We start from the raw sequence: 26,405 nt of genomic DNA, 5'->3' as shown, positions 1-26,405 counted from the left end.
AGCGTTCTTAAACATCCTGTATTGACGTCTTCTTTGGTATGGAGAAAGACACCATTCTGCATCATTAACTTTGTATTATTGCCTGATGGAGCCTGCTGCTGCTACTTCCCCACCTGCTGAACTCGGAGCGCTCTGTGTGATTGGGCTTTCAGACCAAATTCTCCCTTCTTTCACTTGCTGATGGGGGGAAGTGAAGCTTGCAGGCCTAAATTGGCTGAAGTATTGTAATAAGCCCGGTCCATACTGGAGCTCAGGCCGCGGCTTCACAAAGCTTTGTATCAGAAATGTTTACGGGACTGAGCACGTGTAATTTTCTCTGTAATAATCTTATCTGATTACTTTTGCGGAGGCTCCAACGTGACAAGACATTACATAGCCGTGAGCACACATTCTTAAGCTTCCACAACTGGCCACGGTCTTCAGTGTTGTCGGTCTGTCTCTCTCTTGTAATAAAAATGGTATCAATACTGCAGAGAGGGCAGGTGGGCGATTGTAATGGAGTAATTTATTTTAGTTGTCACAGAAAAATAAGTCTTTGATTAGGGAGCTATACACATCAGGCTGCACAAATAGAACCTTTCATCAAATCACAAAGCATGTGACACTATTGACCAGGAGTCCTCTATCTGGGTTTTTATCTTCCCCAACAAGATTCATAATACAATATGTGAGCAGCACAATGAGGCAAAATGCAAGCAGAATATAGCATAATATAGCTCATGCTCAAGGCAAGTCATGTGCCATTCTTCCAGATGAGTAGGAAATTTTGGTCAGAGATGCGCACAAACAAGCTTAGAGGTAAATGAGCAATATTCAATATTCAAGGTTAGAATACTGATTATTGAAGTTAAATGGCAGGTCAAAACATCCTCACCTCAAGGCTGCTCACTCGTTTTCTTTTCGTGAAGTTTTCCGGATTATGCTTTAAATTCATAAATGAATTTCAAGACATCTAGGAGGGAATATACAAATGGGTGACTGAACTTTACTTGAGCTACATGTCCAAAAATATGAAGCATAACACCTATACACCTTGTATATACCTATACATGTACTGACGTGAAAATATATACATTGATGAGCATGAAATCATGCCACAGTACTTAATGTCACTGGGTCTCAACCCTGACTGACAGCTGCTCTTCACAGCAATCCCTGAAAACATTTGTGCTGCCTTAAAAACATTTGATTCAGCTTTTAGTCTCCGTCATGTTCAGATGCTTACAGCATTGCAAACTAGAGACCTGTATCAGATTAAAGGGAAAAAATACCTTCAATACAATTTCAGTGGACTGATGCATTGTTTCACCGAGTTTCTGCACTCTCTCAAGCTTACATTTTATTCCACTCTGACACCTCTTTCATATACTGAGTTGCGTTAATGTTAACAGGTATGTGTTTAATTCTGTTTGATTTTGCTTTAGTGAATTTTAGATCATTTGCTTAATTATTGAATTGAATTATTACTTGTTTTTTAAATTTTGATTTGTACCCATTATACTTTATTGTATTTACTTTGATTTTAGATTAGTTTGGACTTTACAGGGAATTTTGTTTGTTTTTGTTTATGTCGTATTTTATTTTGCCATACACTATTCTGATTATTTAAGCTATTTTGACATAGGTTGTGTTTAAGTTTTCCAACTGCTGTAACAAAAGAATTTCCAATTTTCTGTGATGAATAAATTATAAATCCAACTCCGATGAATGCTGTCTCATTTCACTCTGTACTGTACCACTGTACATGGTTGAAATGATAATAAAAGCCACTTGACTTGACTTGACTTGAATGCCATAGCACATGATTTACACCATTTTCACACTCCTGAAACCATTCAGTAAACGCGTGTACCCTTTAGATAGGAGCACTGTCATATATGTAAGTCCATAATATGTTTCATACCTTACCACAGCTGATGAAGCTGCTGTTATTTTGTCTACAAAGCTCGTTAACCAAATCTAATTAGACTGAAGAAAAATAGACAGCTAAAGGCTAATATTTATTTACTGGCCTATGTAGGAACTATTTTAATGTATTTCACTAATTTCACGTCTAAATATTCAGCCGTCCAATCGCGCTTCAAGTTCACTGTCCCTTTAAACCACTCGGGCGTCCTGCTCAGCGCACGGCGCAGTCTGGAACGGTCCCAGCTACAGCGCATGCGCCAGAAGTTGCTGCCGCAGACAGCAGTGATTCGGCAGCACAGGGCAACGGGAGAAAATCTGTCCGTTTTAAACCATGGCGACGTACTAAACGATGCCTTTCGCAGAGGTAAACGGAGAGTAAGTAGTTGTATCTTTATAACACGCCTGCTGTCCGACACCGTGTGACGTCCTCTGAGAGTGTGGCGTAAATATTAGGAAAGGTTGAGAAGGCAACAATGGGACTGTGTATGTTTCAGACTGGCTGGCTAGGTTAGCTAGCCAGGAGCCTGGGCAGTCAGCTGGCACGCTGACTGGTAACATACAGGTTTATAGCAACTGTACTGCTCTCCTGCATTGGCCCTGTATCTACTGTAAAGCTCCCATCAAAGGCTTAAATCTCTCTGATACTCAACTATGTTTTAGTTAGAGGGAAAAGCCATAAATTCTCGATTAGAGCTGATGATAACTGTACAAACTGGGCTTATGTTGTGTTGTGTTCAGCTGGTTAGCTAGTTTATATTGTGCAATGTGACAGCCACCAGTGCGGATTAAGCTGAGCTGTATTTGCCTGCTAAAGTATCATCGTCATCATCATCACACTCGTATGTTCACAGATTAAAAATGTCATCAACAATGATGCAGGTAGTTTTGCGCCTCATCTCAAGCTAAATCGTAAGTGGTTCTCCAATAAGAAGCCAGTTGCGGATGAAAGTTACAAGTTAGGTTATTTTATACTGCTTGCTACCTTCAAAGTTGTCTACCCCTGGCTAGTGTCCGATATAATCATGAAAGCGTGCAACCATTTGCCAAGATTTAGAGTCTCGGCCGTCTCCACTCGACTGTACAGATGCTGTGCGCCCTCCTTGCTCTCCAGGCGCGTCTGCAAATGGCACCTCTTAAACATAACGCCACGGGGAAGTGTTTCCACCTGCAAAAGCAAGTGTTAAAGGTGATAACAAAAGGTTGACGTCACCGAGCTCATCCTGATCCTGCCGCACAACCTCGACCGCTGAGGAGGTGGAGAAGGAGGAGGAGGAGTGCAGGAGTAGTTTCAGAGGACGAGAACAGCTTCTGTTTTTAATGCTAGCACGTCTAATGGTTCGTGTCTGGAAGGAAAAGGTCTATCTCTGATCAAATTTCGGGTATCCTAAGGGCGCACTTAACTAATGGGATCATATCGACGTTTCTCCCCCTCCGAGCCCAATCTTTACACGGCGGAATGTTAATGTTGTCACAGCCTGTCCGTGTTGTCTTTGGCTGCTCTGCTTTTATTGCTGTAATCGGTCTGTAATGTCATGGAGCTTGTGACGGATTTGATTAAAAGGCAACTCTTCTGTTCTATGACTGACCGGACTATGGAAGTTATCTGCTTTGTGCTTCACATGGTAAGATGATAAAACTGTGAAATATCCAGCGATTTAAAAAAATAAACTAATAAAAGTGTTTTGTCTACATTTGCATGCCCCTTTGAAATAAAAATGTATATATGTGTGTATATATATATATATATATAAAAATAATAATCTGTCGTTATGTAAAAAAGCCTTTTATCTCTTCTTTACCACGACAAAGGTGGGACTGTCTAGTCTATAGCAACGAGGGAAGGATGTGCTCTGTGATATCCAGCGCTTACTCAAACAAGAGCCTCACATTACTTGCCCAGAAGTGCAGTTTTGCAATGTAGCTTTCTTCCTCTATATTTTCCAAAGAGCGGATAATTAAATTTCAGACCTTGTTGTCGGGGAAACTTGGGGGGCGCGGGGGGTGTCCCTAGAACTGTATTTTTTATTTTTATTTTTTTTGGCAATTATCGTGTAGCAGGAACCCTCTTTGCATTGGGATGCTATGTTTCCCAGCACAATGAAGCTTAATTGGGGCTCAACAGCAAATTAATATAAGGCCTCTGCCCATCTGTAAAATGCAGTTCACCTCTAATGACAGCAGTTATGTCAGTGAATATATCTCTGTGTGTGTGCCACTGGGTATGTGGTTGCTTCTATTTAGGTCTCAAAATGACGTGTTTGCTCTTAGTTATAGAGGCTGCAGATAAGTCTGGATGTCATGAGCGCATGGTTCATTCGTTCATGTCACGCTGGTCAGCTCTGTAGAAAATTACAGCGTTCCAGCAAATTGAAATACCACTTGAATGTATGTGTTAATTAGATCTCTGCATGCCTTTTCAAAAGTGTCTCTCCTCCTCTGCCCATGAGTCATGTGCTGACTCTTTGACCTGTCACCACAAATCCTGAGTCTTTGCTGAGGGCAAACTGAAAGAAAAGCAAAGTTTTTTTTCCCCCTTTTTTTTTTTCACCTTCCCAGCCAGCCACTGACAAATTTGAACATATTGATCTACACTAAGGGCAGAGGAGGGCAATTTCCTCTAAAGTACTTGTGCAGCATCTTGGCTGCTATTGCCTCTGTTTGTTGTGGCCCGCAGGTGACGTAAAACTATGGCATGGGGGGGGGGAAAAAGCTACATATTGTAGAGAACACACATGATTAGAGGCTTTAGAATAAGTCGAGTGTGATTGTAATGCACGCCTACGCAGTTTTCCAGGCGCTATTCTTACACGTTGTTCTTGCAAACACATGGCAAAGCAGATATTAGTGAGTGATGACTAGCTTCACAAGGTTCAAACCAATCATTGTGAGCACCTTACACTGAAGCCCAGATGGTTTTGTGTTGCAGAAGGTTCTCCATTCGAGAGCCAAACTGTCTGATTCCCAACATTAGGCTTGTTTCAGACAGCAGTAATAAGAGGATAACATCAAAGCTCTGCTTTATTTCTGAGAGACTTCAGAGCAAGACTATGAATAACAGATCACAAGGTACAAAGAGTGAACCAGAGAACTTAGGCAGCTTTTATGTTTCAGCTGTTGTTGGGATTCACGGGGAGCTCATTAAAACACATTGATGAGGAAGAGTCCCGATCCTCTGATTGTTGACTGTGAAATTGCTCAGCTAACCAACATATTTTTGATGCAATGATTTTTCTGTGCCGGAATGAGCCTCTTGGCTGATGCTCATTCAAAGCCAGTGATTTGATGTAGCATTTTAGAGACTGTACTTGAAATGGAAATGTGTAACCGTGTGCTCTTCCCCCAGTGCAATACATGTGTACCTTTCTTTTTTTTCTTTTCCTGCAGGGTCCTGTGTATGTTTAATCGCTCACAGGTGTTGTCAGTGAATTTTATGCCCAGCATATTTTCTATTTTCCACACCTGATCATTTTAGATGAGAATGATTTGTTGACTAGTTCCATTTGCTAAATAAGGCTGCCCCTCTACCCAGGTGCCAGGCAGAAGGACTGAGATTTCCTAGGTACCATTGATCTTTCCGCCAGCTCCACCTTTCAGTCCTCCCATCACCAGGGCAGCTGTCAGCCCACACTCACCCACTCAGCCACCCACCACTTGGAGAAACTCTCTCTGAGGCCACCCAATGTCTTCTCAGCTGAATGAGTCTGGTTTCAGACAGTGAACAGATGTTTGGTAGCCTCTGTGAGAAAGTCAGGAGACTCAGTATGTGGGTCAAACGCAGGTCAGACTCAGCATAGAGAACTGCAGCCACATGATACATCCAGATCAAGTGTTTACAACATGATGGGCAACTTCTGGATATCTCTGAGAAAAGAGACTCAACTGCAGGACTGAGGCTGTGGGTCAGCTGTTTGCATGGTATTCAGTTTGGTTCATGTGGGTGCTTTTATTTTGTGCAGTGACCGCAGGCAGTAGCCTTCATATGAAGATACAGTTTGTTTCTTTGTTTGCTGCATTTTTGTGCATAGATTTGCATGCTAGCTGGCAGGTCCAATTAGGGTAACAAAAAAAAGAAAAGAAAAATAAAGCCCCACTCTTGCTTGGTAGTTTGCATAATCAGCAAAGCCGAGCCCTTAAGCCAGGGAGTGATGTTACAAACACAAGGAGCAAAGGGCTTTCTGAAACTGTTATGTCTTCAGCTTGAGGGTAATCATGGACAAATCTCTAAGCCTCACAGTGCCATTCACAGCAATAACAACAGTTAGTGCAGTAGGACGAACAGGGCTAGGTCTAGGAGAGCATCTGTGTGATCAGGCTTGTCAGAGGCATTGCAGATGACGGGGTTGTTTATCCACCTCCATCTTCACAGGAACAGCAGAAGAGCAGGGCAGATACTGTTATCTGTTTATGGCACAAGAGAAGGGCATCTCAGTTGGATCACTGACCCTCCACGGGCACTCTCCGCCTCCTAGTACCAAGCGCTGTCTAATAAGAGGTCGCCAGACGAGTCCCATATCACTCTTAAGTGATCCTAATAGATGCCATTAGCATGTCCACGGTTATTGCTGCAGTTTTCCACTGACCATGCCAACTGTACATGTCAGGGCATCATTATCCACCGACAGGGAGGCTCAGAGTCTGACTCAAGTCTGTGGGGTCAGAAAGAATGCCACAACAAAGCAGCAGTGAAGCTGTAGAGGATATCAAGTGGTGGGGATATAGGGGAGAGTGAGCTCAAAGTGTCATAGTTGGCACAGACATTAGATAAAGCTTAGCTACAAGAGGATTAGAGAGGGAGGAGATGTAAAATGCTCTCGGCTAATTGGGCTTTATTTTTAATATTTCAGAGGGTTCATTAGACACTAAATTGGTGAAGTATTTCAGCTCTGTCTGTTGCCTGAGAGCCTTTTTCGGGACAAGCTTTACAACCTGAATAATGGCATAATTTTTGTTAAGGCCTGGTCATTGAAAATAGCACACTGGTATATTAAAATTCTCCCTTTTCCCCCTCCTGTTACAAGGTTAGATTTCATCTTTTTTGCCCAAATACAAGCTTAGTTGCAGGCCTACATCTGGGTCAGTCCATTCTGACTTCATCTACTTGACTTTTTTTGTTTTTTTCCTCTATGTAATTTTGAGCAGGTCACAGTTGCCTGAAGGATATACTTTAGGGTATCATACAGTTGTCTTTCAAACTGACAAAGCAGTGAATGACTTTGACAGTGGGTATGGGGCTCAGAGACTTGGTCTGGGTGTTAAGCTCTGTGCTGGAAAGGGACGTAGGCTGTGCTGAGAGAGCTGTCGAGAGCGGTCAGTGCACAGCGCTTTGCCATGACCCTCCACAGCTTATCATCAGTTACACCACTTCTCCGGGCCTCAGTGTGTGGGTGTGTTTTTTCTGTGTCCGTGCAGCGTGCTGGAGACAGAGTGGTGCTTAGAATGGGGTCCTTTATAACCTCCTAACCCTCTGGTCCTGTTTGCTTCCATTGTTGGCCACAGTGAATGGTATCTCCGTGCCTTGAAAAGTAACCAGATGACATTCTTCCTGTTGTTCAAAAGGGCCTGGGGTTCCGTTGTAAAAAGCATCTGAAAGGATAGGCTAAGACTGTGACCTTCAGAGGCTAATCTCTGGCATGTCATTCAGTGCCTATTTGAAGCAAATGCAGACCTTTCTCCCTGGTAGCAACGCACCAGTTCAAACAAAGAAATTCCTTATCAGTTTTCAACACTTAGACTTTTAAAAACAGTCAAGATAGTTTTGGGGTTTTTTTTCCTTCTCCATAAAGGAACCAGAGGATGTTTTGTAGCAGCTGAAGTGAATCGTTATTCCAGACAGGCAGTGTGTCTGACACCTACATTGTCCAAACAGTCTCTTCAGCCTGTGACTGAGCCCTCTGTACACAGACCTGTGGCATCAGCAGCCCCTCTGTACTGAATGCTGAAATACCGCTGCTGCTGTGAAAGCAATGGGGATGAAATGCACTTAGTGAGACAGTAAACATCGGCGAGCTCTCAAACTATCTTACGTTGTTTATGTCTCCTCCTCTCCGGTGTATTTGCTGTGTTCAGCTGGCTGAGTTTCCTGGAATGTGCAGAGATGCAGTTGTCGCTCTGTAGGGGGATGTTGGCTTTAATCACAGTTCATAGTTCAACTCTGTAGTTGGACTCAACTGAGCAGCAATCAGACAAGAGTCACATTATTCTTCTGAACTGGAAGACCACACTTGATGTAGCTGTTTTATTATGAAGTTTGCTCTTTGCTCAACAGATTCAGATCATTTTTCCCCTCTTGTATATGAAGAGTTTGAAAAATGAGCTATTTAAACTTTGAACCACAACTATTGCATTTCTGACAACACTTGAAAGGGAGCAGCCTTCACAGCATAATACGGTACTGCTATTTAGTTGTAAAGTTTTACTTTTCATGACTCGCTCTTTAACAGATGCTTTTAGTCCACACCTAATGAGACTTTACCATTCATCTATTCAAGGGGATTTGCTTTTCAGCAAATTCACTTTAGTGGCATTGAGCTGTCTTTGTGCTTGTCTAAAAGATCTCTGAGAGCAGGCCTCCCATTGCAATGTTTCGTCTGTGCTTCATGTGTACCACCTGTATGGGGTTAAGACTAGGGTCAGACCTCTTGCAGAAGTCCATTGTCTGGGTTCCCGTTTTAAGCTGGATTGTGCTAAGGACTGACAAAAGGAAAAAGCTGTCAGGTTTATAGGGCCTCTTTCGTCAGGCATCTTTCAACAATAAATGATTGGCATATCTCCTGCCATTTCCCCCTTTTGTTTGCGGCCATTGAGTTTGAGAGCAAATAATGAAATTGACCATTACGTGCGATTTGTTTGCATCCCCTGCCCGCGTCCCTGAGCACATGCGCACACATAAAAAAAGGGAGGTTGTTTACAAAGGAAGCATTGGATTAGAAAAGGAAAATGCCAACTTTTATCATGCCACTGCACAAGCATTTTGCATTAGTCAGAAAATATCCCCTGAAGTAGTGTAACATCCGCAGAATGTGATTGAGATAGAGGGGGGAGACAGGGTGGGAGCAAAGGAAGAAGGGTGGGCCACAATTTGAAAGGCATACTTGAAAGTACTTGCAGTAAAGAGTCCTGAGGCAGGTCATGTTGCTGTGTGACAGAAAAGCATTCGTCTTGCTGTGTATCTGACGTCCCAGGGTCTCATTGCGAGGGCTTGCCTTCTCTGCGTGTCAGCTTTCTGTAATTAATAGCCAGTAGCCCGCTTACCCCATCAAGGGACCAGGTGCTGCTTAGATCTGCTCTGGCATGGAAAGACGGCAGATAAGCTGGTCGTGGGTTTTACAGTTATCAGGATAAAACCCACAGATGTCACCAGCCTCTCTATATAACTCAGTTGATTGTGTACATATAAACACAGTTGTAGACCTCAAACAAAGGGATGAATTTTAGTGGTGCACCGCTGATGGACGGCTTGTTGGTAAAGGATGCGGTTCATTTAGTCTATTTTGTGTCAAGCACCATTGTGCTCATGTCCTGTGCTGTTTAGCAGGACTTGCGGCCCTGACAGATTGCCATCCCGATGGGGAGATTTACCCAGCCAGCACTGCCAATGGCACTGACACCATCATTAGACTTTGATCAGCTGCATTCTGCAAGGGGAAGAAGAGAGAGTAATATTCTTGATCTAATTACTAAGAGACATTTCAGGCAGTGTAATGTGTGATTTAACCTCTTGTCAGGGGCTATAAAAGGAAGCTGGGTTAATCTTCCTGGCAACCTCTTTTCCACGCAGGGGAGAGTGCCTTTAAATTTCCTTTTCCTAGGAAGCTACTAAAGACCAGCATCCCAGTGTGGTATGCTAGCACCACTTCTCCTGGCCTTCTAGTTGACATCTCTCAAGGCGAGAGTTCTCTGACCTTTGAATGTTCGCAACAGCTGGTTTGCAGGAACTCGTGCATTTGCAGAATTGCAAGAAGAACAAAAAACCCTGTCCTTTGACTTCTGTATGCTTCCTCCAAATGGATTGTTTTGCAGCCTCCTTTGTTACTCTCCCTCGTTCTTTTGCTCCCTCTCCATCACCACCCACACACTGCAGCATGAAGAGTGCAGGGGACTTGATTGAACAAATAGATTGTAAGTGGAAACGAGGGGTTTGGGTTAATCAGTCAAACATAGTTAAACAATTCTTTGGACATGAAGGGATTAGTCTTGCCTGCGTTGAGCTCATCAGAACCAATTCTTCCCAGTGCTGGCTAGGCTTTTAGGGCCAAGGGCCATGGCCTCTCTGGCTCCATGGAGAACCACACACGCACCCCTCAGCATGCTCCATTGCCTCTGAATGCCCCACCACTCTCCTCTTCCTTTGTTACAGACTACAATTGGAATGATGGATTAGCAAATTAAATGCAGACCTTTCTATTCATAGCTATTCTCGCTTAAAGTCTCATTCACTGGATCTATCACAAACCTGCTTTAAAATGGTTACCAGGTTCACTCCATGTCTTCTAATTCCTTCACAAACATGTCTTTTACACTTAAACATTTTGTGAGAAAATGGTCCACTGACTTTTTCCCACCATAAAGGGCTCTCTGTATCTTGTTTTTACAGGATGACTTCCTGTACGCTTTCTTCCCTCTTCTTTTTTTTTTTCCTCTTTTAAACTGAGTGCTGATCACACTGATAGGAAGTGGCCCTGATATGATGATGTGTTGGCAAACGCAGAGTGTACAGCTGCAGCCAGCCTGAGCCTGCTCTAAATTAACCGTGTCACTGTCTTTTCCATGTTCCTGAGAGCTGAGCACTGACCCTGTTGGCCCATTCATATTGCATTTTTTCTGATATCATGTTATTTCACAGTTTTAATTGATGAGATAAATGGATTTACTCACTCAAATATAGGTCTCTCTCATATATATACATATACATATATATACCCTGATGGTAAGCGCATCATGGACAAAAGTAAAACAATGTCAGATGTGCCACGCAATGCTCAATTGGTGGGAACTAGTGCGTTAGCGCAGTTAGCTTGTTAATGTGTTGACACCGTCCAGCCTCACGCACGGGACAATCCGTGTTAACGGAGATTTGCCGCGTTATGTCATTTTAACGAGATTAACGCTGACGGCACTAGCGGGAACACAACGAATATGACTGCACATTTACACCGACATCATCCTAGTGCAAAGTCAAGTGGAACCAGACAAAAACAACAAGCAGGCATGCTACAAACTTTACCCGAGTCATTTAGACAGCACATGATTCTCCTTATGTGGACCTGTGACAAAGTGGCTAGGACAGAATTCATTTGCCATTTGTCACTTGCATATATTGTTATTTTGTGTTCCGTTATCCTATAGTCTATCATAATGCTTTAATGTAAACACAGCACATGCAACCTTGGCTCTACATACTATCCCGGGTCTGTTTGTGGTAGCATTGGTTATATTCATTTCATCTGTGCAAAGGTACTTAAAGCTAAATGTCACTTCATCATTAATTGATTTGGATTCTTTCATTTGTTTATGTAGTTTGGTTATACTTACTACTGTTTGTTCCTTTGAGCAGGTCCTATGTGTAAAACAAGTATGTCGGAAGGGCCGCCCCAGTACTTCCTGATTTTATAGGATATGATGTCACTGATCATGTCAATTGGGTGTAACCAAATGAAGGGGTGTTTCTTTTGTGTAAAATTGTTTATTTCATTTAAAATAACCTAATGAAGTGAAGAGATTGACTTTTCAAACTGTTTAGTTGGGTGAATGAGTTTGTTAAGTGGAAAAATTATTTTATTCCTGTTTCTTTGTCTAGACTGTGTTATTTAGTCTACCCTGTTTTCCCAATGGTAGAGGTTAATGAGATCCAGGTGTGAGTGGAATTCTGTATAAAGCAGGTGAGATTTTGACTGACAGGTTCTTATGTTTTTGTGAAACAATTGTTGAAAGGCAACGCCAGAAAATAAAGAACACTTAAAAGAAACTTGAACAGTCTGCAGATGCTGTCTTCCTATCACTTTCCATGCTGCTTATGTTACGCTACTTCACAGAACCTGATATGTGTAATATGCTGCTGAGAATATGCCCCAGAAGAAGCGTATAGTATAGCTTTTATTTTGGAAAGAGCCATTTCTCTGTAACAAACTCTCTTTTCCAAAGATGAGTGATTTCCCGATCAGATAGATTATTTTTATTATTATTATTTTGATGTTTCAGCAACATTAAATTTAAAAGCTTTATAATTTTAATAAATGACAAATTAAAAAGGCATGAATATATATATATATATATATATATATATATATATATATATATATATATATATATATATATATATTATTATTACACACACACACTTACTTTCTTGTCTGTTTACCACTGCCGCAAAAACATTGCTTTCCTATCTCTGCTTCCTCTGTCCCACAATTCGTCCTCCAGTGCAGTGTGGGGGGTGGATTGCTGTGCTCTGTAGAGACCCCAATTAGCAGGACAAGCATGCCTGTTGAAGGTCACTCCCAGAGCTTTGGTGTGAGAAAAAAGGAGGGCTGGGCCAGTGAGAAGTAGCTCTGACAGTGACCGGGCTGAGACTCAGCTGGACCCCAGAGTTCTCACACAACAACAACACTTTTTTAACCTTCTTAGCAGTTTGCATGATGTTAGCAAAAAGTGGCTGAGGGTTTTGCTAAAGGTCAAGTGTTCTCGGTGGATTGTCATACTATACTGCGACCATATCTGAGAGATCCATTTGTCATTAGCTCCAAAGTCCCCTACTTCATCAGCCCGTGTCTGGTGTCTGCTATCTCTGCCTGATTGATGGCTCTGTCCTTATTGCAGGGAACTGGGGTCGATGGCAAAAAATTTGCTGCTGGGTGCATTAATGCTGTGTTCAGTGGCATAGACCTTTGAGCACGCCTCATCAGTCTTGAATCATTGCACGGCCACAGGAGATCTGTATGAGCAGGCATGATGCAAGACAGGGAGCGAGGGGGAGCTAGGGACAGGAAAAGGAGTTTTAATCAGCTGGGTTAACTCTGTTACTCACATGACCCTATGTCACTGCTACAGGAGTATACTTAAATATTTTAAGCTTCAGAAGCCAATGCCAATGTTTACCAGTTTTCAATTTATTTGTCATGTTTTTGTTGTGATTTACTGATCTGTGCTAGGGGAAATGAAGAAATCTCCATCGTAAAACATTATTTAATGGCTTTAAAATATTTTTGTCTTCATTGCGAAATCTTGGAACATTTAACCAGCTTAAAATCACAGATAAATATCAACCATTTTCATGATTAATTGGCCTTTTATTTATTTATAATCTCTGTCAGAACTGTCTGAAATGGTTAGAAGGTAAGTTAAATCTGCTTCTTTTCATCACAGAAAAGAGCAAACTAATGGTTGCATGTAGCATGTTCTTTTGCAGCTGAATTTTGCAATTCACTTGCAAAATAAACACATTTGTCTGTGCAAAACAGTATTAACTTCAGTATCTGGCTGTGTTCAAATTCTGAATTAAAGCTGCTCAGTGATTTAATTTAATATTCATAAAATAGTCCTGTGTTTGATTATGACATTTAGCCTGTTTGCTTTGGTATTGTAGAGATTGTTGATTGTTTGTATAATAAACCAGTACCTGTGTAGGAGTAAAAACTGTGGAGCCATGACAACACCAGTATACACCAACAGAGTGTGTGTAGGCTCACTGTCAGACAGGCAGACGGAGGGGCCCTCACAGCCTGGGAGGGCCAGATGTTCCCATGCAGACACAGAGGTGATATGTTTGCCATACTGGGCCTGTATTTGCCTGGCTCTCCACAGAGTCACCGGCTGGCTGCCCGATACCCCGAGCTGTTGTGTGCTGGGGAAAGAGCTGGGGTGGAGAGGCACGCACATAAACTCTGGAGATGAAAGAAACCTGCAAATGTCTTGTGTGTTGCCAGGGGCAAAAGAAGCACCTCTCATACAGTGCTGTCCACTGGAGAAAGAGCTGCATTTGCCTTCTTTTTTTTTTGTCCTCTCTCAGATGACCACCAGATACGAGAAGGGCTGGGTTCAGCATCGCTGGAAGGCCAGGCTGAATGTTAGAGCTGCTATGGAGGCGGCTGACCTTCCCAACCTTTAATAGACACTGAAGGGACGTAGATTAGCCTTTACTGAATACATATACAATGTTGTTTATAACAGGGAAATGGCTATCTGTTTTTGACGTGTATGACAACAGATCTGGTCGTCGCCACCAGACCTGCAACTCTTTAATCTATTTTTACCAGCTGAACAAGTGGACGGTAAAAACCTGCATTTTCTGGCTTTAAAAGCTGAAACATGTTGCAGTGTTTTCCACACATTGCCTTTTATAAACCAATAAGCAATTAAACAGCATACAACATACCAGAGTTTAAGATGAAGCGCTAGTTCACTAAAATTCTTTTAGAGGTCAGTGTTTATTAATTGCAGCATGGCCCTGAGTTATTGAAGCATCTAGATTTTTAAAATTACTGATATTCTTTCACCACTTGGTGCTCACAAGTGTTTCACAAGCCACACTTAAGACTTTAAGTTATCTAAACCAAGCATGTGAGAAATGCGACGGCATTAAATAGGAAGAATTCTGGTAAACACAGTTGTAATGGAGGGCATTAAAGCAGAATTGTTGACGTGAGTTTTCCCGCAGAGTTGGATCAGGCATACGTCTAATTAAAGTTCTTTCTTTATGTGTTTGTACTGGTGTCTATACAGCTCATATGGGAGAGAGGCCAGTTAGTATAATGGCACAGTGGATAAATCTCTCACAGCAGGCCTGTGTAACACTGGAAGCTGTTTTTGTGTGTTAAGCCCTTTTAGGATGATTTGTGAGAGTCAGCGCTTACACAGTTCTGCTAAGCAGAGCTGCTCTGACCCTGCACCCCCACTAAATCAGTTCAGCCCTTGCAAACAGGCCAGAGCTGGTTAATACTGGGTCAATAATATGGGTCTGAGTGGGACAAACACACAGAGACTTAACTTTTTTTCCCTCTCTTAAACACAGCATACATGTCAATAATAAGGCAGTGGATATACAGAGGAGGTCATTATTCCTACAGGGGGAAGTCACTAGTGCATATGTACGTGTGTGTATGTCGTTTTCTTTACATGTTGTGTATGTGTATGTGAGAGAGAGAGAGAGAGCAGGAGAGAGTGAGAGCTGGGTGAACAGCTGCATTGATTTGGTTTTGTTTGCTGTCTACTCAGAGCAGAAATGTAAGCCGTGGGAACACCTGGAGAGTGGGGAAAATGGGAGAAGAGGTGGTGGTGGTGTCAGCTCTGCCCCTGGCTCTGTACCAAGCATACATGGATGCACAAACGCACACACACACACACCTCACATGTGTGAGGGCAGCCTGGGATCCCAATCAGCAGCACTTAACAAAGCTTTCCTCTTTCTGCCTTTAATCGCAGGCTCAATTTGTCACTGGGGTGTCCAATTTCTGATAAGCGCTTTGACTGAGAGAGGAGAGGTGGGGAAGAACACAAAATGGATGCACCTGCTAACAAATGAAATCAAACCACTCCATCTTCATTTCCCCCCTTTTCCACCAGCTGGAACAATGCTGCCTTGCTTAGCTCTCGGCACATTAAGTTATTTCCCACTAACTGGAGTTATTTCCCCCCACTAACCAGCTAGAGGGCCTGGCTGACTTGCAGTCAAATAGGTAGCATCGCCTGATCCTTTAATGTCAAATTCTTCCACACTGACCATCCTCCTCCTGCTGGCTGAATATTGTTTAGTAGGTCCCTCCTTTTTTTTGGTTTATAGCTGTAAGATGGGAAAAGTTAAGGATGAGACTTTCCATTCTCAGATTTCTGACCATCAGAGTACTTCGTGTAGCTTTACTTGTGAGGCTAAGTATGGAAGTCAATCCTTTGAGATATTTTGAGGTAGGTATTGAGGCCAAATGGCCCAATTTCCTTGCTGACGTGCATTTTCATTTGTGCGTGTTGGGACAAGTTCATTGTCGGGCTTGTTATTTTTGTGCATCAATATAATTGTTTTGTACACTGAGTCTAATTGCAGTATATCGCATTACTTTATCCTGCTTCTAAGACAACTGTGCAATTTGTTACAGAGCCACATACAAAGCAAGCAGCTTGAAAAAAACAGCTGCCTCAGGTCTGGTGATTTCTATCACTTGCTGCACATACCACAACAAGCACACACTCACAATACACAATACTGCATTCTACTCTAGTTAGTGTTGGTGTCTAACCATAATATTCCAGTCCGGTACCAAAGCCCACAGTGTAACATGTGACTCAGCACATTGTTGTCTGGTGTGATGTGAGGATATGTGAAGATAACACAGATGTGGTGGCACCAGTGAGGAGATGAAAAGAGCGGCGATGATAATGGTGTGTTTGTGTGAGCGCTGTATCTGGTTGTGTGATCTGATGGTTACCAGAAGGCTGGATTAGCATTGGAGTTCTTGCAGCTATGATTCTTAAACTTTTCTTCTTCTTTATTTAGGACTATTGTCAAGATGCTACAGCCTCACTCTGGTAGCACTCGTACTTCCTTTTTACATTTGCTTCCAAGCGATCAAGTCAAATGGTAATTGCAGCACCGAGCAAAGACGTGGCCAGTATTTGAACCTTATCACGAGTGACTTTTGAACAGCCTCTCAGTAATTTAAATACGTGCCAATCAGAACTCCTCTGAGCTGAATTAAAACAGTTAGGAAATCAATTCCAATCTCCAGTGTTGCTTTATGAAATCTTTGCTTTCCTCTTCTTTTACTGTATGTCAGGTCTTTTTTTCCCCTCCCTCAAGTGTTTTAAGAGTCATGTCTGAGAATAGGCTGGCTCTTTCCTCACTGAGGCATGCCCAGCTTCTGGCTGTGCTCTCGATGGATTTGCTGCAGATAAATAAATAACTAGGCTGGCACCCCTCACTTTGGTTCCCCTCTGTTTTGGCAGGCCATCCACACTGCATTTTCTATCAGGTGTAAACATGTCTGTCAAACGGCGCAGTCAGGGGCCCCAGCATTTTGGCATTCATGACGCCATGCATGCACCGCTGCCAGCACTTTCTGTCTGCCCGTCTGACCTTGGCCAGCCTTGACGTGGCTGAGCACACTTAGCTCTACCTTCCACTTTTGTAGAGCTCTTGGGGAAGCCAAGCAGGCTTAAGTGGCTGTTAGTGAAACTGACCCCAAGTTGAAGAACGGACTTTGGCTGGCTGTCCTTGCAGCAGTTATGTGGTGGATGGGTAATGACCATGACATAGCTGTGGCATACATATCCTAGCTAGACCAGGACACTTGCAGGCGGATACGTTTTCATTCTCTCATCTCGCTACCATGTCGCTGTCATCATCTCCACTGTGACGAGCCGTGGTCATCATCCAAGAGGCTACGAACTACTGATGCAAATACAAAACAGGACAAATGGGGTCAGCCTGATAAGAGAAGAGGCCTCTTACTGTCAGGGTTACTGTCCTTTTCTCAGTTTCATGGTGCACAACTTCTCTAAGAGTCTGTGTTCTCATCCTGAAACCAACCCTCCATATCTGACACCTATGCAAAGATTTAGCCAATCCAACTGTGGACTGTGCAGTATTCTAGGGGCATGCTGCCTCTCTCCGCTCCACATCCACCGTCTCACCTCGGGGAACTGTCACTCTTTCATCAGTTAGTTACTGAGCATTCATACCGTCTCCCAGTTGTTTCACAAACCCCTCCCTCCCTCTAAAGAAGAGCATCTTCAAGTAGCTGTCTTCCTCTCTCCCACAGTATTGCAGCAGTTTCCTTACTTGACAGATTTATCCCTGACACACTCTTGCAACTTGGAAACCACTACTTTACAGACTCTCAATTTGTGTGCAAGTTGAGTTTGGGTTGGCTGTCTTCTCTTCTGCTTCTTCTTCTTTCTTTTCTTTTTTTTTTTTTTTTTTTTTTTAACCCTCTGCTCGTGATCAGAGCTATCTCCCACTCTCTCGCCCTTTCTCTTTTGGCGAGATAACACTCGGGGTTGATGAGGGGATCTCTGCTAACTGAAAAGCAAACGGCCCATCCCGAACGCCTCGGGATGTGCTGGAGTCATCAGGATCCATTGTGTGAAACTGTGAAACCAGCCTGTCATAGCCTAACACGCCCGTGTCCCTCAGCTAGCAACAGCAATCCTTCCTGCCTCTGTTGTTTGTGCAGCCTGATGGGCTAATGAAGGCCATACCAAAGTGTTATTTCTTCCCACCGTGCTCAAGAGCCAAGGCTTTTTCCCCTTTCTTTTGACAGAATACTCTGGTTTGGTATTCAAGGGTAAAAAGCTGTTCTCATCTTCCTGCTCTCTTTTTTTCTTCTTTCTTTACCTCCTATTCAGACTCAGCTTGCAAAGAAAAGTAATTTCACTCTTTCTGTCCCTGAGAGAATCAACACAGTGAAGTTGCATTGAATTCCTGCTGCAACATTTTTTTTTCTTGGCTCTATTTCAGACCCATAACCTGGGGGTAAACATGCAATTAAAATAACAGCAGCCTGCTTTCTCCACCACTCTCTTCTTCAGCTGTTAGCGCAAGCCATGTACAACATGGTGACTAGGCTCTCCTAATTGCTTTTGCTCATAATTGGTATAGAAAAACTGCTAATATAATACCAGCATCCAAACATGCTTTCTCACCTTATTTCCCCGACCTTCCCCCTCCTTCATTGTATTTCTGCACAAATATTGTAGATGTCTGCTTCTAATTAGCTTATTTTCTGTGACCCCCCCCCCCTCCCCCCATTTTAATATGCTATGCAATTAGCCTGATGCTATTTCCAAATTTCTAACAAATGCAGATTATAGTTGATGGAGAGGATATTGATCAAAACAATCAGCACATAAATGCAGTCAGCTGGTCTCATTTCCTAAATGGCTTCCATCTATCCTCTTCCTCCTTCACTTCTCTGTAATCTTTTTTTTTTTCAAACTTTCAGATGGCTTTCTATTTCTCCTTCCCCAGTGAGGAATGAAAAGAAAATATAGGTCAGCTTTTATGGGAGCAATTTGACACATGACACAAGCCATGCGCATCACTTGCTCAAGTCCTGATTTGTCTTCTTGCCTTTATTTGTCTATAATGAAAGCCGCACAGTTATTCACACGCTTTATTACAGTTCTATAAGTAGCTGGTGGAGACTTGCCGAGTCACGCCCCCCCCCCTAATACTTTGAGAACCCCGTAGTGTCTGTCTGCACGGGGCTGATAGTGTGAGACGCCTGGCTAAACTCCACCAAGCCAATCCCTGCTCCACAGGCCTTCCCAGCTGGCTTGGCTGGGCCTCCTTATACGCAACTGTGTTTCCACTTATAACAGGAGGGGCTTGTCTCTGTATGACAAGGACTATTAGGTGATTAGGGTAGATATTTACCTGAATGGATGGGCAGCTTGAGGGTCAAGCTCCCTGTTTAGAGTAGGCTAAACCCCCTGGTAGTTACAGGGCAATTTGGACAGCCAGCAGGCGACCGAGTCATGTGTCCAATTACATCCTGCAGAGAGGCACCTCCAACTATCGCGAGCTTGGTCCCTGTCTGGATCTGACACTCTGTCAGGTGTATTCGTGCCGCTTCTGATACAAATAGTCTGAGTGTTGGGAGGGGGGGAAAAAAAGAAAGCCTCCATGGGGGTGTGCGCCTTTGTAGAAAGTGCCACTGTTTGGCGTGTGATGTATATTTGAAGTCACTGTGGCAGTGGTGCTGAAAGGCAAGTCAGTAAACATCAGGCTTCTGTCTGTCGGGTTTCATGTCCGCCTGCTCTGCGCTACAAAGCAGAGCGTCAGCTTGGGCATTACCATAGGCTGACCTTTGTTTCTGCACTCCCCACTGCACACTTTTCTGACATTCAGGGGCGCTGTGGGGGAGGCAGGAAGGGGGTGGCCTGTTGGGTGGTTGGGTTTTTTTGCATGTAGTGTGTTGTGTGTGTTCTTACAACAAATTAACGGACAGTTATGTGCTCGGTTTTGTTTTGTTTTCCCCAACATCATTTCACTCTGCTGCCACCGTTCTGCTTTTGAAACCCTCCTAACAAAGACACTGCTGTATTTGATATTTAGCTTTCCTCCACACCAAACCTGCCTGTTGTCAAAGAGATTGCTGTTATCTTTCTGTGAAATCTTGGCATCCTGATAAATGAGAGAGGGCTGGAAATCTTGCCTGCTGACATCAAGGCACCATGTACCTAAAATCCTTCCAAGGCCAGAGGGAAAAGAATAACATATCAACCCAATTAAAGTTAATGCATGGTGACACGCTGAATTGAGGGCAGGGATTGCAGCCATATGGCAGTCCAGGCTGTAAATCAGAAGGCACAGGAAAGGGGAGGAGGATGAGAGGAGTGGGAGCAGAGGCCAAGCAACAGAAAAGGTGACGCAGTGTCAGTGCGGCAGAACACCCCCGAAATCCTCAGATCCATCTCAGAACTGCCCCCTCCCCATGCAGCACCCTAAGGTGCAATCCCCTCAGGTGTCTGTGTAGAACTGGCAGCTTCATTAAGGCTTGTTTTTTTGTTTTTTTTTTTTTTTTGGGGGGGGGGGGGGGTGTCTCTACTTCTTGCTGGGAGGATTTAAATGAGCTGTCATCCTGACCTTTTTGAGCTCCTGCTTTTTAAAGCAAGTTCAGCCCCCGCCACCCCTCTACTACCACCCTAAACCCGGTACCCTTCTTTCTTCCTTTTCACCTTTCTCTCTCGCTTTGTCACTCTTTCCTCCACTTGTCTCTTCTCCCCGCAGGGGGGAAGACACTTTTAAGCCATCACCCTGCGGCAGACAGGCATGGCAAGGTTGTTATGTGGGTAATTGCCTCTCTCATAGACGCTTGTTTGTCTGCGCTCACTTGCCACCCTCCTCTGATGCCACACGGCAAACGGGGAGGGCACGGACTCTGTAGACTTAATTTGCTCCCTGACTGTTCTTCAGTGCTGATTAAGCAAGCATCTGTGGTGTTTTTGAATACAGCAGTAAGCCAAGTGGAGCATGGCTAACGTTTTCTCCCTCACTGTTACATCAAATTATTGCACAAAGTGGCAGACATTTATGGGAGCCGTAGCCATGTTTATTCATTTCTTTCCACCCGTCCCTAGCTGACTCCATTGTTTAATGTCCCCGAAATAAGGGCCTCTTTGAGGTCTGGAGGACTGCAGTATCGATCAGAGACGCACTAACTTGTCAGAGCCAGGCCTCTTGAGTGTGTTCTTTTTGGGTATACAGGAGTCATTAATTTCCTCTGCCACGGTCTGATAGTGGCAGAGAATTAAAGTGTGGGTAGCGGGGTCCAACTAGGTGACTAACATGCAAGTCGAGTAGGAGGAGGGACTGAGTCGATTTAAAGCTGCCAGTCCCTCAGGCCCAGCCTGCCCGTTTTACTTCAGCTGTTTGATGTTTAATTGAAGTTGTTATTGGCATCAAATGTCACCTTACCCGATGCTCCAGGTGTGAATCAGTTTCTAATTGAAAGGTAACTATGTCTCCCTCAGCCCCGTGCCTCAGGGGACTTGCTACTGAGTTCTATTTGCCTGCACCCAGCCTCTGCATCGACAGGCACCATGTGCTGCCTTGGAGTTATGTCTGACCTCTCCCTCTCTTTTTCTCTCCACAGTGTGAGGAGAAGTGTGTGTCCCATGTTGCATTAGTGTCTGTGTGAAATGCTGGCCTGTCTGCCAGGGCCAGGTGACCTCCCCCTCCAGCTTCTCCCCCACACGCAGATGAACACTGGACTTCAGAAATGTAAGTACTGCTCTCGGGACACACATGCACACTGTTAACTACCACCACCACCACCACCACCACCACCACCACCACCATCATCCCACACAGCAAACCAAGCTGTTACAATCCTGCTGGCCGCCCCACATTAGATCCCCATGCCAACCCTGGCCTGGATCTCTTCTGCAGCTCTGTGTTAAAACCAGAAAGAGTGAGAGTGAGAGAGAATATTTTAGTGCTCCAGGACCATAGATCTGTCTTCAAGGGAAATTAAGATGAACCGCACCATTAATTTGCTGATGAAAGGCAAACCGACTCCCTCCCTCTCTCATCGCCCCTGAGGATCTGTCTGTCACAAGAGTGTGGTCCTGTGTGCTCACTGCAACATTGCATGTGTTTGAACATGAGCATCTCAGCTACTTTTCACCATCAGGAAGAGTCAGTTACTGTCAGACTTGCAGACAGATTGCGGCTGAGTGGTTTTGCCCCGATGATCTTGTAATGTGGGTGAATTTAAGAAGCAATCTGCTGGCCCGGTTTAACAGCAGAGTAGTCAGTGCCGGCCCGCTGAATTCAATGTGTTTGAATTTTACAACTGCTGAAAAACTTGGACACTTTTGGGTGTCAGCAGCACAAATGGAGAGTCGAAGTCAGCAAATGCCAGCGAGAGCGCAGACTTCAGAGGCTCTGACAAGTGATGATGAAGGAGAAAAATACACAAAGAAACAGTAGATTACCGTTCTTTGTTTTTAAGAGTAAATATATTCACATTTTGTTATGAATTGCACAGTTTGTCCATTTGATGCCAGGTCACAGTCATACTTGCCTTTTGTTTCATCTTCAGTTAGTTTTTTATACCCAGCAGATCAGTCACGTCTGAGACATTATGCTCAATACTTTTGGTCAGCTTTATTTACACAAAACGTCTTGGTCTCCTTTTCCTCCTGTCTCCTCCCTGAGCTCAGCTCCAGGCGTGACCCATTTCTACTGCCCTTTTTTTTTCTTTTTCTTTTTTTTTGTAAAATGCTCCAGCTCATCAAGACTGTAATTTCAGAATCACAGTAATCAGCCAACCCCCAGGAGATCGGCAAGCGCGAGGGAGTCTGCTAAGTGCCAGCGTCTGTTTCCTCACTCAGGCAGGCTTGTGACATGGTACAGCCATCAGCCAGACTCTTTCCCTGCTCTTCCTTTATGTGACACACCAAGACAACTGGAGCTCAATTTGTTTTTTCTGCTCAGGACTGTAATCCATTTAGGTGATGGAGTGTGCTTCCCACAGCCACGGCCATTCCTAGAAGTGTAATTCCAGTCCTCTTTTTTTTTTTTTTTTCTTATCATTTTCTCATAATGCTTTTCATCTGTTAGTCAAACAGGCGCCGACCCGAATGTCATGTGAACTGTATCATTTTTATCAAAGTGCCATGAAAAAAGTGAATTTGAAAAGAAATAGGCTCTCTCTGGTTTGCCTCTTTTACCACCCATAATCTATCACCTGTAGCTCACCTCCTGCATGTTAGCAGTCTTAGCAGTTGTCAGGCCTGAACCCTCGAGTAATGCTCCACCGTCTCCCTGCTGGCTGTCCACAGAGTTCACTGTCTCTCCAGAGCTTCTATCGCTTACCCAGCACAGAAGATAATTTGACAGCTTGACTCCGTGAGAGATGTGCTCGACTGCTTTTAGGTGAAATTCATAGACTGGTTGTTACTTGAAATCTTTATTCAGTGCACTGACAAGTCCTTGCAAAAAAAGAAAAAGGGGGAAAAAAAAGCTCAGATGGGAGGTTTACATAATTAGCTCCTATTTGTTTTGCTATTCTTGAGCTCGAGCCTTTCAGCTACTCGGTGCTCCCTAATGCCGAGTCTTGTGTAACACAATCTTGTCTTTGACACTTTCCCACCACTCAATAATCACCAAGAGCTCCAAAACGCCAGGCTGGCTGTGCCCTGCCTCTCCTCCTGCGGGGGAATCTGCGCACTGGAGAGTCATTTAAAGTTACGAGCTTGCAGGCTGCTGTCAGAGGCAAGGCCAGGGCAGCTGCTCTATTTATCATCAGGGAGTGTCTGCTAACAGATGACGGCTGTGAAATGTAAAGACTGTCGGAGGAGCAGATCAGGTACGCTAAGAGACAGCGGGTCACGAAGAAAACTGCTCATCCTCCAGGCAGGATGACTCAAGTACCAGGAAGTGGCCCTTGGTCCTCACATCTCACAGGCAGAACAAACTGTGAGTACAGCTGGGCCACTTGGCTGATTCTCACATCTTAGTCCCCACTGAGATCAAAAGCAACCTTCTCTTCCTCCTCTCCTCATAATAGTTTTCATTTTCTTTGAAGGTTATGCTCTCTTCATAACTCGGCAAAAATGTAGGGAGGTCTCTTCACGTGAGAAACCAAACTCATGTCTAATTTGATGCCGAAGCTTCAGACCTAATTTCCTGCTCTTGTGTGAAAAATGCAATTTACAGCAGCATGAGCCCCTGCTCCCTGCTGCTTAAACCTTGTTCAATAAAAACAGTAGTTTGAATAAAAGAAACCCTAATTAGTGCCTGCTGACTGTGCACTTGTGTTCCAACTAGCTCGCTTGCAGTGGGATAATTAGCGCGCGGCCAGACTGCCCTCTTTCCCCTGCTCCCTCCCTGGAAACGTGCTTAGCTGGAGATCTGAGAGATGATGTGCTTGCAGCCACCAGCAGCCGCCTACAAACTTCACTCATATTCCTCATTAACCCTCCCTTGATGCTTTAAGCCCTTCAACTAATCCAGGTTCCAGGTTAAGGTTGAAATGCTAATAAGCTACACTTGCTTACTAGAACCCATAATCAACAGCTGCCAGGAGCCTTAAGCAGATGTAAACAGCGAGAGGTCGATTTTATCCACTGTTAGTGGGGAAGCTGCTCTAAACAGTAATTTACCGATTTCATTACACATTTTACAGCGGTGCTGTTAAACCCTTTATCCTGATTTGCCTTTTTTTCCCTCCGCCCTCCCCAAAATGTCAGCCTAAGCTGTGTTAACAATGTATAATCCCTTTTCCAATTTAATGGATTGGTCACTTTCCATTGGCAGTGCTTTCTTTGCTACTTGCCTGAATCTTACAACTTAAGTATAAAACTCATTACACAAATGCCAGTGGCAAAGAAATAACACTGTAGGCAGTTACATGTCTGTGGGTTAGTATTTTTTTGTTTGTTTTAATTTTTTTCTTGCTGTAGATTTCAATCTAAAAGAAACAGTTCTCTTCCCCTGCATAGAAATATGAAAAAATACACTTTTTCTTGTCAATTTAAGGTTTTTATTAAAATTGCATGTATTTTACCTTCGTTCTATTTGGATCTCTCATGTGAACTAGTCTAGAAGCCTGCACAGAAAACATGAAGTGATTTTGCATTTAGATGTGCTGTAGTTATTAAAAAGCAGGGTTATTATTTTTATTTCCATCTCCTTATTTTTATTTGTGGACATCTATTAACTCCAGTAATTTTGCATGACCTCAGTGCCATTCATCTTCTATCTGAAACAACAAGAAAACCAGCTCTCTTGTGAATGGCTGCGTCTCTTTCAAAGATGTCGCCAACAACAGGTGGGTGTGGCTGCTTCATGCTTCAAAGTGTGATTGGGATATCATCGACTGACATCACACAGAGCCAAGAGTAGAAAAAACACTCAACTGGAGCATGCAGAGCAGTTTGAAGCCTGATTCGTGGCTCACGGGGATTACCTTCATGTGTGCTGACATTCGTGTTTTTAAAACTTTGGCCAACATATATGACAGAATGTAAGGAAAAGCATAACATTCTGTCATGCTGTGCACAATCTTGGTATCAAATAGAAGATTCCATCCCCGTAAAATGATAAAAGATGTTTTATTCATCGCAACAGATGATGTACTCACTTCCCACCCACTTACAACCCTTTCTACAGCTACACTGACATGAGGTTTTGACAGCAGCTGCAGACCACGGAGGCTGTGCCAAGATCTTCCAAACTGAACACAGAGAGCAAACAACTTGCATTTATTAATGCATACTCCTTTATACTCTTTGCACTCTGTAGTAAAGGTAACCTACTAATTACTGGAAAAACGGAGTGAGGTTTTATTTGTGTTATGATCAAACTTCCTTTGGGTTTTTTTGGTTTTTTTTGTTTTGTTTTTTGCAGGCTCATTAATCATTTCCTGTATTTGACAGGTGAAACCTCTGCTCATCATGTCTGTGTGCTCCTGTGTAAGTGTTCATTTATCTGTGTTTGCTTACCCTGGCATTTATTCAGTGACAGACATTAGGCCTCAGTGATGGTGGGTGTCAAGCTCCAGCTCTTTGGCCCAGACCCCTGCATTAATGAGGCTGCCATCAGCAGGCTGAATGCTTAGTTACAGCCGCCCCCTGTGTGCCGCCCTATGCCGGCCCCGCACATCGCTGCCCATTGTTTCCTGTTCACAAATAAAGCTCGAATTAATTAGCCAGTTGGCACAACTCTTGGTGCCGCCGTGTCAGCGCCCTCCATTCAGCTCCGTGCCTCATCCCACATGTCCAGTCCTCCCGCTGTGAGACCATGGCTGCCTGAAACCGCAGACCTCTGCCAGAATTTCAGACTTTTAAAATTACTGCTCACTCAACAACAGAGGAGTAGCCAGTGTGCTATAAAGACGTGTTTTACTTGAGCTGAAAATCCCCCCCCCTCCTCAAACAGGATGAAAGAGGGAATTAAATGGAGCTCAGAGACCGGTCAGAGCAGCGATTCTCTTCACACATCGGCTCCACTCATGTCCATCAGTCAGAGAGGTGTGGTGGAAGTAGGTCAGGCTGGCAGG

The 26,405-nt window shown here is 43.7% G+C and overlaps 1 protein-coding gene across 1 annotated transcript in view; it reads left to right on the top strand.

The window, feature by feature from the left end:
* The first annotated feature begins 2,152 nt into the window (after window positions 1-2,152).
* The window catches only part of fam222ba (family with sequence similarity 222 member Ba), a 30,346-nt gene continuing 6,093 nt past the window's right edge, over window positions 2,153-26,405 (top strand). Inside the window, exons 1-2 of the mRNA XM_082549846.1 lie at window positions 2,153-2,283; window positions 21,492-21,619. Coding sequence (XP_082405972.1) covers window positions 21,538-21,619 — 82 coding nt within the window. The 5' untranslated portion in view covers window positions 2,153-2,283; window positions 21,492-21,537. The remainder of the gene's footprint in view (window positions 2,284-21,491; window positions 21,620-26,405) is intronic.

This window comes from Aulonocara stuartgranti (assembly GCF_965226115.1).
Source record: "Aulonocara stuartgranti genome assembly, chromosome: 10".
Taxonomy (NCBI): Eukaryota; Metazoa; Chordata; class Actinopteri; order Cichliformes; family Cichlidae; genus Aulonocara; species Aulonocara stuartgranti.
Note: the sequence above shows the minus strand (reverse complement) of the source record. Positions and strands in the feature narration are given on the sequence as shown.